This window comes from Oryzias latipes, chromosome 3, assembly GCF_053564925.1.
Source record: "Oryzias latipes strain Hd-rR chromosome 3, Olatipes_Hd-rR_3.1".
In the NCBI taxonomy this organism is placed as follows: Eukaryota; Metazoa; Chordata; class Actinopteri; order Beloniformes; family Adrianichthyidae; genus Oryzias; species Oryzias latipes.
This window is the reverse complement of record NC_136239.1, coordinates 33265011-33281693: the sequence shown is the minus strand read 5'-3', so window position 1 is coordinate 33281693 and position 16683 is coordinate 33265011. Positions and strand designations below refer to the sequence as shown.

The 16683-nt window shown below is 40.8% G+C and overlaps 1 protein-coding gene and 1 long non-coding RNA gene across 4 annotated transcripts in view; both read left to right on the top strand.

Annotated features, from left to right (window-relative positions):
• The window catches only part of fto (FTO alpha-ketoglutarate dependent dioxygenase), a 123272-nt gene that overhangs the window by 30048 nt on the left and 76541 nt on the right, over positions 1 to 16683 (top strand). For all 3 annotated transcript variants that reach the window (XM_011493353.4, XM_078945311.1, XM_078945312.1), the window contains exons 5-7: positions 2400 to 2479; positions 2784 to 2927; positions 8573 to 8692. In XM_011493353.4, the coding sequence (XP_011491655.1) occupies positions 2400 to 2479; positions 2784 to 2927; positions 8573 to 8692 (344 nt within the window). The remainder of the gene's footprint in view (positions 1 to 2399; positions 2480 to 2783; positions 2928 to 8572; positions 8693 to 16683) is intronic.
• Positions 4628 to 4991, top strand: LOC144991214 (uncharacterized). The gene is made up of 2 exons (XR_013655190.1): positions 4628 to 4765; positions 4957 to 4991. It is a non-coding gene; the product is annotated as an uncharacterized LOC144991214 (long non-coding RNA).

The following is a 16683-nucleotide window of genomic DNA, read 5'->3' as shown; positions in this document are numbered from 1 at the left end:
GGTTGTCTAACTGTAGTTACACATACATCAATATGTATGCGTCAATCAAAAATATTTAGTTTGAATATCTAAAATTTTTCAAAAAGTAATTTTTGGAACAGTTTTAAACCTTTTTGAAGACAGACAACTTGACACGTAGGACACAAGGTTTTTACTTAGGAATTTAAATTGTTTAACTTAATTGATACACAAACGTGTTGATATTTACACACTTGACGCACTAAAGACGCACAAAATTGACCGCACTAATTAACTTTAATTTTTTTTGTTTAAAGCTTAAAAATGGAAGAACTTAGCTAAAACAGCATCCAGACAGTTTTATTTGCATATTTAAATTTTCTATAGATTTATTGCATTTTCTTTTTTACAAGTTAAAGAGCTAATTTAGACCAAATTTGTTCTATATCTATCTATCTATCACATATCTAATCTTTTAGATTAGATATGTGATAGATAGATATTTAAAATCAAACTGGCAGGTGAGGCACATTGAGTGCACAAATCCTCAGGGAGCTTGAAAGTAAGTACTATCGTGCTTTTTATAATTTATATTAAACTTTTTTTTTTAACAAATAATAACATTTAAAAAAAATCAGTTAAACAAAAAAAAACAAAAAACATAAGTTTCCATGCTTTTTTACGGGTCTTTTCTTCAATTTTAAGTCAGATATTTAGAGTCTTACAGCAGCTGTCAGACAGGCCACTAAAAATTAAGTAGAAATAGGAAGGTTTTAATGATTCCCAGAGTGTGACCCTTTTTGAAGAAGCTGTTTTCATGGCAGAGCAGCAGAGTCTGTACCAAATATTCAGCTTGGCGGGGCTTGAAGCCGACCTCCTTTAGCAGGATAAGATTTACAATAGAACCGTCAGTTTCGGGCCAGCCATGATAATAGAGTGATGGGCTGTTGTGCAGACCATTCTAATGGGACTTGACTGTCGCGGATCAGTGGGGATTTATGCTCCACTTGGTGAGTACGCCCTTGAGAGGCCAACTGCTCTGCAACGATAGCAGCTCTCACAGTCCTCGGCCGTCTGTTGCTTTGTTGGTCCACCTGAATTAAATACTTGGCACAGAGCGCAAACATGTGCAGTGAACTATAAATTTACACAGCTTGCGTGCGCAAAAATATACATGCTTTTGCACGAGCACTTGCTCAAACTTTTTCCATCATCCTAAATACTCCAAGACAAAGCAGCCAGGACGGAGCAAAGTGTGAAAATGTATCGTCGCGCCGTTTTTTGTTACGCACGCCCTACGATAAGCAGTTTTGTGGTATTAAAAGGGAACTACAATGGTGTATAACCACAGACACCATTATGTATTTTCAGCACCATTTGTCGGCGGCTGGCCCTTTTGAACTGCTAATGTCTGAGCTGCTGGAGGCAAATTGAATCACCATCATTTCCACCCAAATGGAATTTCAGTGGTTAAAGAAGAACAATGCAAGTCTTGACACCAGGCCTGTTCAATAATCTGATTTCCAGTTCCCAATGCACAGGGGGACCGGAGAAAAGAGTTGACCCAATATATTTAAAAGCCTGCTTCCTGGAAAAGGAGGACAAGTGGCAGCAGGCACAGGGGTTGAAAGAAAGATAAATATTTATTACAGTTATCGAGTTTGCCTTTACTCCCCCCTGATCCCACTGACTGCCTTAGACGCGCCAAGAAAAGAGCAGATTGATGGAGATAATTTGTTATTGGATATAAACAGTTTTAAAGACGCAGAGTAATTCTGCCCAGAGACCTAATCCTTCACGATCTCATCAGGGTGAAGAAAACACCGGCAAGTTGTTTTGTTTGTCACTGCCTTTTTTTTTTTTTATCCCCTCCCACCAAACAATAATATCTTCCTCCCAAAGCATTTGGCTGTTTGACTTTCAAATCACAGGCATTAGCTGGTGTACTCTTGCTCAAGGCGGGTGTAAATATGCACATGTGCTGTGAATGACAGCTCTGTCATGGCTAAATTAATTACTGGTATGAGGCAAATAATGGCAGAGCTTGGAAACATCTATACACACAAAGAAACACATGGAGGGATACACAGAAAACAGCACAGAGGCCTCTTTGTAAAGCTTGTGTGATATTGGACAAATGTTTGTTGTTATGGCTCTTCCATCTTGACAGATTGAGCGAGATCTGGTTTTATTTGCTAATTAAAATTACAGTAGAGAGGCGCTCATTCACTTCCACTGGGTGCTGGACCGAGCGAAATCTGTCCGAGTGTACAAGCTGATTCAGTCAATTTCACTCCGTGCTTTTCATCTGTTTTCCTGTTGTCGTGTTTGCTCTGTGAGAATTATAAAAAAAAAATGTAAATAAAAATCGCACAATCAGTATGCAATTGATTTTGTCCTCTTTGCTGGTTTGAGTTGTGATGGTGGTCTCTGTTTGCTAGATAACCTGAACAGCACCCACCAGCATTGTGTCCTGGCTGGAGAAACTGCACGCTTCAGCTCCACACACAGAGTGGCCGAGGTGAGACCGGAAGGAAAAATATGTTTGGATGCCAATAAAATGCTGTATAGTGTGAAAGCAGCTTATTTTGATTAGTAAAAGTATTGCTACTATTTACTGAAAGGGGAAAAGAAACAATATTTTGAAAAAGAAAGTTAGCTTAACTTACAATATCTTGTCCTTCCACCGCACGTTTTTGCATTTTTTATGTATAGAAAAATCCGACCTTTTATTTTTAAAGGTTTTTTATTTCCACATCTAACTTCTTTTTTTATTCCCTTATGGTGGTTTAGTTTCAACTGTGGTTCTGTCCCACTCCCACTAGTGTTCCCGTGGAACTCTGACCTACATCCAGTCCCGATGCCAGGAGGCCCTCTCCAATCTACAAACAGACCCGGAGACAGGATCCCACAGCCTGCTGACCGTGCAGCCTATAACTCTACAGAACTGTGAGGAGATCCACAATGAGGTGTGTGTTTTGATTTTATTTGCTTTTATTTGACTCACGTCTCCAAACTGGCATTTTTGTGGCACATATGAATCTTTTTGCAGTCAGCTTTTACTGTTTATTAGTACGCCAAAGCTACATTACCCAGGTCCAGACTGTATTTGAACATACCTCCAGCACATCAGACAAGGGAGGTGGGCCACACACGACAGCTGAATATGCATCAAAAGGGTTTTATGCGAATGCACGGCAGTCTTTGAAAGTTTCCATGTATTAGTTTGTGTCGACGAACCTCCGTGACTCTATCTGAGTTGTCCTGATGCTCTAATCCTCCTCCATCTGGTACTCCAAGGAGGTTAAAAACAACTAAGAACCATCTGCAGATATGAGGAGGACTTAATCCAGACAGCATCCCAGAAATCGTTGAATACAAAGAAAGCCTTCTCCACATATAACATGGATAAACATCTAATTAAGGACATGGGTGTATTAGAGCGAACATGTATTTGTGCTTTTTTCATTACAGGGATTTGCACACCTGTAACGTTGCAAATCCAGTGCACATGCAAATAATAAAGCCGGGCGATTGACCTTTGGAAACAAAGACCATCTACATAACGATCGCATGAATCTGGCTCTAAGTGAAGCTTTTAGTCTGACAAATGATCAAACTTTAGATGAACATTTCTGAGAACCACACAATGTTACAAACTTTAACTGTTGAAATGTTATGGACGGCATTAATCATAGTTTAATTTGAATTAGAGACTCTTCTCAGAGCAGATTGATGGAAGCTTGCCAGTTTCCTGCCCTCCACTTATCTTGTTGTTTCTGCACTCCTCTATCATCTCCAATGTGAAATCCAGGTTGTTCTCATTTGTCCTGGTCTGTGATGAATCGTTCAGCAGGAGCTTCTCCATATGTTTCTAAAAATGGAGTTGTGCCCCCATCTTCCTCAATGCCCCTCTTCAACCAGAACAATGAGTGATGCTGGTTTGGGGAACAGAGGGATAGAGTGAGGTCAACGTGAGGAACGTGGGGGGCTTGTCTGCTGAACCATCAGCTCAAAATGTTTGCGTGCCGCAGGCCAACAGTTAATATACCATCTCACCTCTTCCCCGGTTTACACCATGCAGAGAAAGGGCTCACCGTAGTCAGGACGCTCAGCAGGATGCCATGACAGATGTTTCTGCCGTGAGGTTGTTTAAAGGTTGCTGACCGTATTAATTAAAGAGACAATAGGGCCGTCTGCGTTGGGAGAACTGAGTGTTTGTTGAGCTAGCAACACCTGCTAACTTGCCACAATGCGGCGCCGGATTACCGAGCGTAGGCCTTCGCCAAGAGAGCAGGTTTCTTCAGGAAAGAGGGGCGCTATTTATACGAGCGCTGATGTGTGTATGTACGCTTTAGCGAGGAAGGGATGCTCTCTGGGGCTCTCGCCGTGCTTGGCATTCGTTATGATCGATGTGGCCATTTGTTTGGAGTTACCCGCGAGAGCAGAACACCCACTTAAATGATGTATTGTTGGCAGAGTTATTTATGATGACGGCCCACTTTGGTGCTGGGCGGCTGCATATTGCACAGGTCGTGTTTGACATGAACGACCGAGGAGTGAACAAGCCTGAGACATGCGGGCAGTCTGACCTGAGCCCCGCCTTTCGGGTCTATGTTTAAAAAGTGCCGCACGGCACGCTAGTGCGGTCTGACTCTCCGCTGATGTGGTACAATGGAAAAGTGACGGGGGCCTGACATCTGGCAGAGGAATCAGCGAGAGACACGATGATGAAGTGGAGCTCATCTCATTAGAGAACTATCGCTTACTTTCAGTTGGGTTGAATGACAGAAAATCAAGAAGTGAGGTAATTTGAAATTGTATTTCTTAATCGTGATCTCCTTCAGTGTCTCTTAATTTGACCTGCTGTCTTTGTCACCGGCTCTGGCGTTCCCAGCATCGCCATGTGGCCCCCTTGCATGCACCTCTTTGGCTTTGAAGTGCTAATCCTAGACGCAAATGTCTTGTCTCATATAAAGCCACTGTGTCTCTTCCCAGGTGGGTGTGTGACAGAGTGCCTTGAGGGACCCCCTTTAATGATGCTGCCCCCCCCACCCCCACAGTAAATATTGAGGGGAGGGACAAGGTTTTCCCACATGCTCGACCAGAAAGTAAACTGTGCAGAAGCAGGTGTGTTTGACCTTCCAGTGTCCTGTTTTCAAGACCAAAATGCCTCCCCAAGGCTCTCGGGTCTTTTCCTGCCTTTGAAAACCCTTCCTGGGGGGCTTAAGGTGGTGCTATCATTGTAATCTTCTAAATGACCTCTGAAAACATTTTCCCATTGTAGAAAAATGCCACATGCAGTTTAGACATGCCATTTCATTGACCCATTTGTTTACACTTACTTCAGTATCAAAATGCTTTATTTTATTTTATTTCTTTATAGAAAAGTGTTTTTTTTTTTTTACTTTGGTAGAAATGGTTGCTAAAGCTCCTCTTGTCAGTACCGTAATCACATCTAATGATCAGGCGGGGATAAATTAAGAAATTGAATGAATGTATAAAACTTTATTAATACAGAAATTTTAATGCAATCAGGGTACCAAAAAACTTCACAACTAAAAGAGAGATTACAAATAATGATTAAGAAGAAAATTTAAAAAAAAGCGTAAAATTGCTAAAAATTCTAAAATACATAAAAGACGGAAAATAATTAAATAAAATGAGTAAAAGAAAATAAGATGCCACCAACTACTGAGTATTAGAAGCCATCCTAAAAGTTTTTAATAGCCGTTTAGAACTGTCTGATGTTATGCTCAGTTCTGTTGGAATATTATGCTAATAAAGAAAGGATTTTTAACCCTTTTTTGGTGGTTCCAGTGTTACCTAGCATATATATTTCCTTTAGTAAGTGTGTGACCAGGAAATCCTGGCTGCTGCCAGAGGAGGCCTGGACAGGTAGACAGAGGACGGCAGAGTGGGATCGATCACACTCTCATCAGCTCCCACCTCAGGGCCCTGGCGTGGAAATTGATTGGAGCCGCTCTGGGAATATTGTGAAGGTGTAGAGAAAAAAAATTATGCCTCATTAAAGGCGGAAAAAAAGTCTTTCTCGGTTTTAACTCCAGAGTTGCCACGGTGGGTGGCCGCTGCACTAATGTGGAGCTAATGTGCAGTTAGTGTCTCCATTACCTGGGGAGATGACAGGGACTGCCGCAGGGGGAGTCACAAGCTCCCCTCTCACCCCCCACCCCCCACCCCACCCACCACCATCTCAGAGACTTCTGTGTTTTTTGAGCCGACTTTCGATCTGTCTGCCTGCATAGGTGGCATTTAGTCAAAGCTTCTCTGCCTGGCAGCTCTCAGCTGGGTGGCGGGACTCCAAATACCAAATAGCCAGTTGCTTTAGATGGCCTGCTTTGTGGCTGTCGCTGGCCTGCACGGTGGGGGACAGGCAGCCATGTCAGCTCAAAGCAGAGACACAGGTTGGTTTCTTCTCACCAAAAGGGCTAGAAGGAGGGACGGCCTGAGAGAAAAAGGACGTCCGATATTGCTCTCGTGGCTTTGTTGTGTGTTTGAGCTGTACTGATCGAAGCGGAGTGGATTTGGAGTGTGTTGAAGGGGGCCATAAAGGATGACATTTCTTTGAAGGGGGGGTTGTATGGAGTGAGTGAGGGGCTGCTGAGCAGTGCCACTGGCTGTGTATTCTCCCTGACATGCCACAGTCCTTCCATGTCACCCCTGCTGTGATCAGAGCCCTTACAGAGTAAATGGCAGGATGAGTCTGTGCACGGCGCCGAACCCACACAGTTTGTGTAAATAATTTCATCCCCCTTTTACAAGCACAACTCACTTTAGCCGGAAAAACAAAATATGCGAACACTTGAGATGTACTTTCATAAAAGAGAATCTGGACGTCGAAGCTTGGCTTATGTTCAAAGTTATAGACCGCTTTGACTTCATTCGAGTCAAAAGGTTTCAGTCATGCTGGATGTTTGAAGTCATTAAAGACTCACTCCGATTGTGTTTTTAAAATGTTCTTGTGGCATTTTTCTGATGACAGAAGACACAATTTAACAAAATTAAGCTAAAAATGCTTTCTGAGTAGTTTTTCATTCAAATTGTTGTGATTTAGGAGCAGATGAAAAAATGCCAATGGATAAGAGCTTTTATGTTAAACATAGAAATACACTGTGCGGGCCACTAGCTCCCCAATCTGAGGTTTCAGCAACATGGATGGGAAGAGGGGATGGAGTGGTCCATGCCAACAGTCCCGCCAAAAACTCAGGGACGAATTTCTAATAAACCCTCGCTGCTCTGTAGAAATTTTGTCTTAGACAACAACTTTTGATTTGGACTAAAACGGCATAAATGTAATCAAAAGAGGACTGGGAATGGATCAATAGGTGATTGGAGTGGGTCTTTAATTGAGTTATAATAACTCAGGCTCAACGAGATAAAATAATAAATAATTTATGTTAGTCTGCAGCAAAACTCCTTTGTCACACAGATTTAATAATAATAGATATTTAAAATGTAAATTACATGGATAAAAATAATTTCAAAGTCAGGCAAGTTTTTGTGACCCCATAAAGTTTTAAAGTGTAATTAGTCCAACCTATCAATAATTGGGAAACTATTTGAAGTCAAAATTACCACAGTTAAAAAAATGTTTGTTTCCAAATAAATATTTTTTATTTTGCTTACCTGCTGAATAGTGTTTAAACCTCACTAAAGGTTTCTCAGATTTAAATACTGAGTAATGCACTGCTAGAGGAACAATGAGAAAAATAGTTTTAGACAATAAACAAAATCCCTATTTGATGTGCAACTCCATTGTGTGCAGCAATATTTTGTGTTGTACAGTTATCTGCGTGGAGCTCAGGTGGGGAGTGCATTGTTTTGCGTGGATGATGCTTTGTAGGACGTTTTGAGGGAGGGCAACTCAGCATTCGGGGCAATCTTTGACACACACCCGCACTCGCGTTACAATTTTATGCAGAGGCATTAACAAAGCTGCTCACGCTCTTCCAGAAGCAAAAACGTGCAGGGACACAAACGCACAGCTGCATTTACAATACAGGTCCAAACTCATCAAACACACGCTCAACAACACACTTGGAAGTGGCGGCGTTACACCTGGCTACATGAAGCATCCTTGCGAGGATTAAATCAGCACTTCAAAAGAGCGGGAAACAAAAACACTCCCAGCGGAGGAGAGGGGAGCGGCTCGGCGGCAGATACTGTCAGCTCCAGACGGAGCAACAGAGGAGGGGAAAAGGGATGAGAGACGGAGAAGAGGAGGAAGAGGGTGGAGTTTTCAGGTGTGCTGACTGGATTGAATGTGTTGTGTGGAAGCTGACACATTTGTATTATTTGGGTGAACTTGCTTTCTTGCAGGTTCCTACACTGCCAACTGCACTGCATTTTCCATCGATGCCATAAAGTCTTAAGTCAACATTTTAATGTTTTTATGGCCTTTCTGCTTAGGAAATGTAAATGTTTTTGAGTGCATATATGTATTTGCCATACAGAGAAATACAAATACTTTACCTGGTGATTTGTAAAGTTGTCCTGGTTTCTACTAACAGCAAGAAACGCTGTGTCTAAGGGGCCTTTTTGTCTTGTGTGTTTTTGTGTGTGTACGTGCATGATCGCGTGTGCCTTTACGCAGGTGGAGTTCGAATGGCTGCGACAGTACTGGTTTCAGGGCCAGCGTTACACACGCTTCTGCAGCTGGTGGAGCGGACCGATGGAGCAGCTGGAGAAAGACTGGAGGCTCATGGAGAAGATGGTAAAACTCTTCAGACACACAGCCGCCTTTCCTCTAAATATTTAAAAACTTTTTTTTTTCTGTGCAGTTTAAATTCAAAAGGCATTTTTTTCATAGATAAAAAATATATATTATGTTAGCCACCTTGATAAAAAAACGACAGTCTGCAAATATAGAGGAAAAAAAAAGTGCAACTTATAAAATCAGCTTTAATATTTTTAAAAGATGTACGGAGAAATATGAGTGAGTTAATAAGATGACTAGATGAGGCAGAAACATACAGTTAATATCATATTTTAATCCTAAAACAAATAATTAATCATGACATGAACTTTTGTGATATTTAAAGAAAAAAAGGATGTATTTCTTTTTACCCAAAGCACTTATTGCTAAGATGAAGATGGGTTTTATGATTTTTCAACATTTTCTCCAGTTGTAATAAATCCTCTCAGATTTCAAAACACCCAACGTGTCTAAACTTTTGCGTCTTGCTTAAACTAGATTCATGATCAGCCTGCGCTTTAACTGACAGTATGGATTTTGTAACTTCTCGTCGTGTTGCATCAGTGAGGACGTGTAATCCATTCACCTGCCTTCTATGGATATAAAAAATTATGTATATGCATTGTAACTCACGGTCATAAAGACTTCCGCTGAAATATCCAACTCATAAACAAGTCACAGATGTTTTCGGAACATCGATGTTGCAGATTCCTGCCTGATCTAACTGTCACTCTCCACCCAAAGGCTCTCTATACATTCTTTCCTTCTTGGTGAATAGGTGTCAAAGAGTTTATGCTCCAGGGCTTATGCTGAGAGGAAACAGGCCGTGTTTGAACAGCTAGGAAGTGGGAGCAGCAGGGGGCACTCTTGTACCACTGTAGCTGCAGCCGGGGAGAGAAGCTGCTCTCCTCTTCCTCCCTCTCTGTCTCCTCGCACTCCTGCCGCCTCTGGGAGCTCTTCGTCTCTGTCAGTGCCGAGCGCTGAGCAGTAATCACATCTAATGCTCAGGCGGGGATAAAGACAGGGGCTGCAGGAGAACAGTGCCGCTGCTGGCGACGCTGCTCAGCTCCAGTCGCAGCCTCTCTCGCGCACAGCGGAACAGCCTGGTGGAGGGTGGCGGCGGTGGTGGTGGTGGGGGGGGGGGGGGGGGTTAAGTAGACACAGACTAAACTCATCTTGAGCTCCACCTCTGGGCCCAGATGAAGGCTGCGATTCGGACCTGTTTTTAGAAAAAGAGCTTCAGTAAAATGTTTTCCTGTGTCCGTCCTTTCTCTTGTGTGAGTGCTGTGCACTTTTGTGCTAAACTTCTCTTCTTCAGTTTTGTGTAAACTTGCAAACACTAAACCAAATTAAGAATAAACCCTTTTTTTTGTGTTTCCCATTACAAAGTCATCCATAATTTATGACTCTACATGTAACTTAAAAAAAAATACTTTAACCCCAACCCACTTTATTAATTTAGTTAACACAAAAAGGTCATTATCCAAAAAAAGAAACTGTCTTTCGGACAAATTCATATTGAATTGATGCAAAAACAATGGAGTGCTGAGCAGAAAAAAAGAATGATGTACGATGTGATGAAAGACAACGTTATTGCCTTTGCTGGCAATATTTACATACATGCATCGACCTCTGATGTGCTGATGAAAAGCACTTCGCAGACACGACTTATCGATTTCCCTTTTTGCAGGTTCTGATAGCTTATTAGATGTTAGATTAAAAGACATTTTTCCAAATGACTTTGAGTCATTCAAATGAAGCGACTCTCCCCTCTTTGTGGTCTTTATTGCAAAACTGTTACTTCTGAAGCCGTCAATTGACAGCATAGTGTAATTTAGTGAAATACAAGTGACCCGCTGTGTGCAGATGCTGTTTACCATTCATTCATTTTGATATTTCCGTTGCCTGCAGAGTTTATTTTAATACTGCCTTATTTTTTTGTCAAATCTGATATCTGCGTGGGTATTTTAAAATAACAAATATATGTCTATTTAAATAGGCTTTATAAAGTGACAATGTATTGTTTCATATGGTGCGCTGTAGCAATAAAAGAGCCTATTGTTTTATCCTGCTAAAATAGTAATACAAACCGCCAGGCTTCCTCTCTTTATTGTCATATTTAGCAGCAGTGCTGCAGAATGCGCCGGGCTGCGTTTGTTAGTCCGTATGAAGAATATTGCAATATTGGGGGACTAGCTCCTGTTTATAGATACTGTCTCTCCCTGGGGCTGGCTCTCTGCTCCTCATGCTGTTGTCATGCAAATGTTCATCCTTCCATTTGAATGACATTCTGATAAAATACATAAATAAATATAGAAGAATGGGAAACACTGGCTTGCTGGCATCTTTACGGCAGCTCAGCTCAATCTTTTTTCTTCTCCTTTTTTTTCCTGATTTTCTTCCCTTGAAGTAAACAGTAGAGAATTATCTCCAAGTGGACTTTGTTTAAATGTTATAAAGGTTATAAAGGTTGCTTTCTGTCAGCGGAAGAGGAGTGGAGAAGCTTTAGGATTCAGGGTTTTGGGGGGTTCTCGGAGTTTTGCGCTCCCCCAGGATTCTGCTATCAAGGCTATCATACAATAGTGACATTTCTTTAAACTAGCAACGCTGAATATCTTCCATCTGGGTGACAATAGAGCGGGAGCCTTGGCTTTATGCAGAATATTTTAAATGCAGCTGTTTCTTTTTCTTTTTCCTGTTTTTGTGGTGGGGGGAAAAGCGACAGCACTTCTGTTAGACCCCCCCCCCCCCCCCCTCCTCGTCCTGTGTGTGTGTATGGGTGTATCTTTTGCATCCATGTGTGTGCCATTGATGTTAATGTATGCACTTGCCGTGACTTTAATTGATTTAGCAGCTCTGCTTGCACAGTACAGCTTTTTCCCTAATTTGTCACTTTCCTGACTTCTGTGGTTGCTCATCTCACAACTTCAAAAGCGGCAGAGGCAAAGAGATTTCAGTGCACGCCGCCGTCTTCTTCTCCACTCATTCCTTATGTTCTTCCTTTCTCTTGTTTGCAGCCTTTCTAGCCCGTGCCATCTCTGTTTCTTTCTCCCACTTTCTCCCTCATTTGACAGGGGAGCGTGCCTCGTAGATGGAAGTCTTTTCAACGTGTATCAAGGAAATTAATCTATTTCATAAAGAAATGGGATCCACTCAGCTGAATACATTTGTATACTTCAAGATGTACAAAACAGGAAGTGGTATCAGGGCCACGTCTTCCTCTGCTTCATTCACCCAGCCTGTCAGTCCTTGTTTTGGTCACACATGGATGCCCATAGTACAGATACACTTCCAGACAAAGTTTCCTCTCTCTGGTTCATAATAAAGGCTGGCTTTTTGCATGCCTGCCGGCTGGTGCGTTTGTGTGGAGATGCGCTCGGTGACCGTTTCATCTTCTCCCCGTCGCTGTAATAACAGTCCTCGGAAACAATCTGGGCACCGCATTGGATGGTGGCACCGCAATCATACGCCGGCTGGCCCGGTCGCCATCAAGAGCTGATTAGGTTATCGAGCAAATGCGTCGGAGAAGGGTTGGAGAAGGAGCGATGGGAGGCATTGAGCTGTAGGGAGAGTCAGAAACACCGGCGGGGGGAGGCAGAGAGATGCAAGAGAGGGATTGTGTGTGTTTAGGGGGTGGGGGGGTCAATGTAAATGTTATTGCTGTGTGAGCTCATTTGATCAAAGTCCTGGAAAGGTTAAGCGAATCCAATCTGGTTTTGTATGGCAGAGTGGAGACACAGGCGCTGGGGAAGAAACCCCCAGGACGGAGAATGGATTATCATATTGGCTCTGGAGGAGCAGGGGCCTCCGTCGGACAGTTTACTCTGCCCGTAATGCGTTTAGACAGCAATTGGCCTTAATAACCTTTATTGACTTCAGCGGGTCAGTGCCAAGAATCTAATTATCAAAGTGTATCAATTTCGTTGGAGTTTAGAGTTGCACCGCTCAAAATAATTATTTTAAGGTCGGGTTGGGGCAATTAATCCTCTCTCCGCTTATTTGATGGCTTTGTAAAACATTATAAATGTTACTGTTTCCTGTTGTGCATGTGCCCCTAAATAATTTTAGGGAGTCTGTTCTGAGAGTTTGCTGATCCAGAAGAGAGAAATGGAGATTTTTTTTTTTTTTTTGAAAACCAGAGGCTCCAGCTAAATACAGTTGGATACTTGCAGTCATTTTTCTCCTTCGCTCTGAGTTTCACTTGCACAGCTGGGCAGAGTTTTATACGCACACATGGAACCAAGATTAAAGTGTGAACTAAGCAGTAAACTGTTTAAAGGGCAATTTTATTACTCATTATGAAGACATCTATTATCTCTTTCATTAAATCACATTCCAATTCTGCATGGCGTTGTCTTAGATTTAAAGCTCATTTTTACTTTAATAGATCTTTACATTTATTGTATTCTCTCTTTCTTTATATATATATATATATATATATATATATATATATATATATATATATATATATATATATATATATATATATATATATATATATATATATATATATATATATATATATATATATTTATTTATTTATTTATTTTTTGCACATACTATACAGGCATCCACATGCAAGTGAGTCATTTGTTTTCATCTGAGTCCAGCAGGTGAGTGTGTGCAAACCTGCAGCTGCACAGTATCCTCACCCCTGACAGTCAGTGTTTGCTATTACCTGGACGGAAGCAGCTGTTTTAACATTATCGCTGCACATAGACGAGAGGGCTAATCCACACCTTCATTATCGCACGGCCTTGTTTACCAGCAGCTCTGTTTAAGCCCGGCTTGCTTTGCCCTATTTAGGCAGAGCTGAATAATAAAAAAGAAATTACTCAGAGATTATTGTTATTATTCATTTAAAGAAGAAATATGTGGCTGATAATACATTTTTACATCGTACGGCAGGTCTGAAATAAAAATTGAAAAAAAAAAAAAGAAGCAGGCAGAGACAGAGCACGGAAGTGAGTGAGGTAAAGTTAGCAGTGCAAAGGTATTTGCGATTCTCTTTGAAGTCCCCATTCAACAGGGTAAGCTGAATTTTCGGCGGTGCCTGATAGTGTTTCTGTGTAAATGCTTAAACCCCTTTAGAGAATTTTCATGGGCAGATATGCGGTGGCTTGAAGGGAGCGTTTATGTTACCTGGAGCCCGTGCAGCCCGCAGCTTTGTACCTAAAGATGTTCACTAGTGTTGAATGGAATCCCTCTGAGGTTTTCTGGGACAGAATCTAACTGCAACATCGCTGCAAGCCAGAGAAGGTGGAAGGGTGTGTGTGTGTGTGTGTGTGTGTGCACGGGTTTAACCCTGTCAGTTATTTGTTACAACAGTTGCATCCACATACATGTGTGAATAGAGATCTAAAAGGAGAAAAACACAGGAAAAATAACACACTGCTCGGATACTTTGACTCGGAGACATGCATTTCTGAGACCACTATCTCTTTAGCATATTTAAAAATGTCCCTAAAAGCCTACTGTATCTAACTTGATCAATGTTTTCTGCCCTGTAGTTCATCATCATTCCACTAGAGGCAGTAGAAGGACTTTTCCTACTCATCAAATTGGCCGCTTCCATTTAATCTCAAAAACACTTTTGTCGTTAATTTTGCTAATTCACAAAATTTTATGGTAAGAAAAACTAATCTATTGTTTTTTCTTTGTTCTTTTACTTTCTACAATTACCTACCTAAACAATTGAGCTATAAGTTATTAAATCACCCAAAATATTATACTTGTGCTATCTATATCTCATTTAAAAAAAAAAAATCATAGGTGGTTGTTGTTGTTCTTTTTTTGTGGGGGGGGGGGTGTCATCAAAGGGTTGAAAGAAATAACTAAACTCTAGAAAAATATAATTTACTTTGATGAAGTAGGCTTTACAGGGGTAGTGAGTTAAATTTTGGAGTTCTTACTTTTTTGTTTTCAATATTCCATGTTTAGTTTTATTTCGATGCGCTTTTGCTTAATAGAAGCTGCTCAGAACCAGCCAGTAAAGGTCATAATTGTGTGTCAGTGAACTAAACATGACCTCAGCTCTTTGTTTATTGATTTTCTGTCTTTCAAATTTATTACATTCATTGTTCACTTTTATTTATATTTCTTTTTTGTAAAGTAACAGTTTTCTTTCAAACCTTTCAATGGTTTGTTTAGATTTGGGTCTCAATGACATAAAATAAAAACTTATTACAAAACTGACATTGCACCACTTCCTGTCAGCTACAGTGCTTTTTAAGGTTGCTTTTATTTATTTATTTTTTTTGCTCTGGCATTTATTGACAGCAGTTTCGGTAATTAATTTTGTTTGTCAGTGAATTGTGATGTTGACAGTGTTTTTTCTATCTCGGTGGGCTTTGAAGGCAGCTTGTCTCGTCCTTTTAGAAAACAAACGAGCACTTTACAGAGGCTGATCTGCCTTATCCTCTTAGCAGCTCCTTCAATCCCCGCATTTATTTATTTACTTACTTATTTACTTCCTTATTCATTTACTTACCTCTGTATGGATTCAGTTTGATTTCTCCCCCTTCTCAACCCATCAGCGCCCCTCCTCTTCCTCTCCTCATCCTTGGCCCCGATCAGCAAGATAAGCCTTCAGAGGAGGAGAGATAACATCCATTAAAGTGGTAAAGAGGAATTATGGGGCAGCCCAGATTAATCACTGCTCAGTTTAATCGCATTCAGTGTGGACGGCGGCGTTGGCTGCAGGGCCCGGCTTCTTCCCGTGTCACACCAGTAGAACGGGAGAGAGGGGGACATAAAGGAAGAGATGCATGCATGAAAAGTTATTGTTGAAAAGCACTTTGATGGAGGATAAAGTAGAAAAAGATGAAAGACAATTTTCAGAGCAAATCCTGCCCCTCTTCTAGCTGATGAGAGGCATTACTGCTAACCAGCATTTGACATGTAATGATTCCAGCACTTTGATCCAGGTGTAATTGTTTACTATTGCAGGCAGTCTTGTCACAGACATTTAGATATTAGCACATGCAAAAGAAAATACTGTTTTGTCAGTAAAAGCATTGAAAAAAAAAACCACTTTTTTTGTTGTATGGAAAATATGACATTGGATTATTTAAATATCTCTCCTGTTCATAAATCACAATATACATATTGAGACTTGGTTCCTCACTCAGTAAATCAAACTGAACCAAAATAGAAATACCATACTTTGAACTGTGTGTATATACTTTTAATAAAGTCACTGGAATCTGAGTCTGGAGCTTCACCAGGATCAGAACTCGATATCGTCCTTGTTTCTTTTTTATTCTTTCTTTTTATTTTTATTTTTTTTAGATTGCTAGCTTCTTTTCGCATATATTTGCCCAGTTCATAATCAAAGTCATAGCATCACAGGGCTCTACATGTGCCCACACATAGTGAAACAATAAATGAAATCAGTGAATGAAAATGACAGCTCTACCCTCGAACCTCAAAGAAAACAACAAAATAAATTTGAGTTGAATTCTAATTAGGGACAAAAATAGATTACACCTTTTTAAGGTTTCATTAAGGCAATCTGCTTTTCTTTTGTACCCTTTTTCTCAAATGTAGTAAAAACCCTGCAGGATAAATTGATAGAAAACGGCATGTGTTATAATTGAAACAGAATGTGTCATGAATGAAGCAGAAAAGGTGGGGGGCCCGCTGGTTAAACGGTTCGGTTGGTCCTGGGCCCCTCAGTATTCTGAACGCAACACTGCTGCCACTTCTGTGATCATGTGGGTTAAAAACATCGTAAAGCTCTTTGTATAACCATGAAAAGGTTAAGAGGACCTGCACAAGGTCAGAGTGTTCTGTTTATCTCTGATGTGTGCATAATGAAAATTAATTCTATGAACAGTTGGTTTGAAGATTTCACTGCTGATAATACACTGGAGCATTGATTTTAAGCCTCCTATAATTCAGGAGATAAACAATAGAGATGTTCTGATGTAAAAACTCTGTTTTATTGACAAATAGAAAAAGGAAGAAGATCCTAGATGATAATAGGCTCTTTTTTTGGAGCTGACATG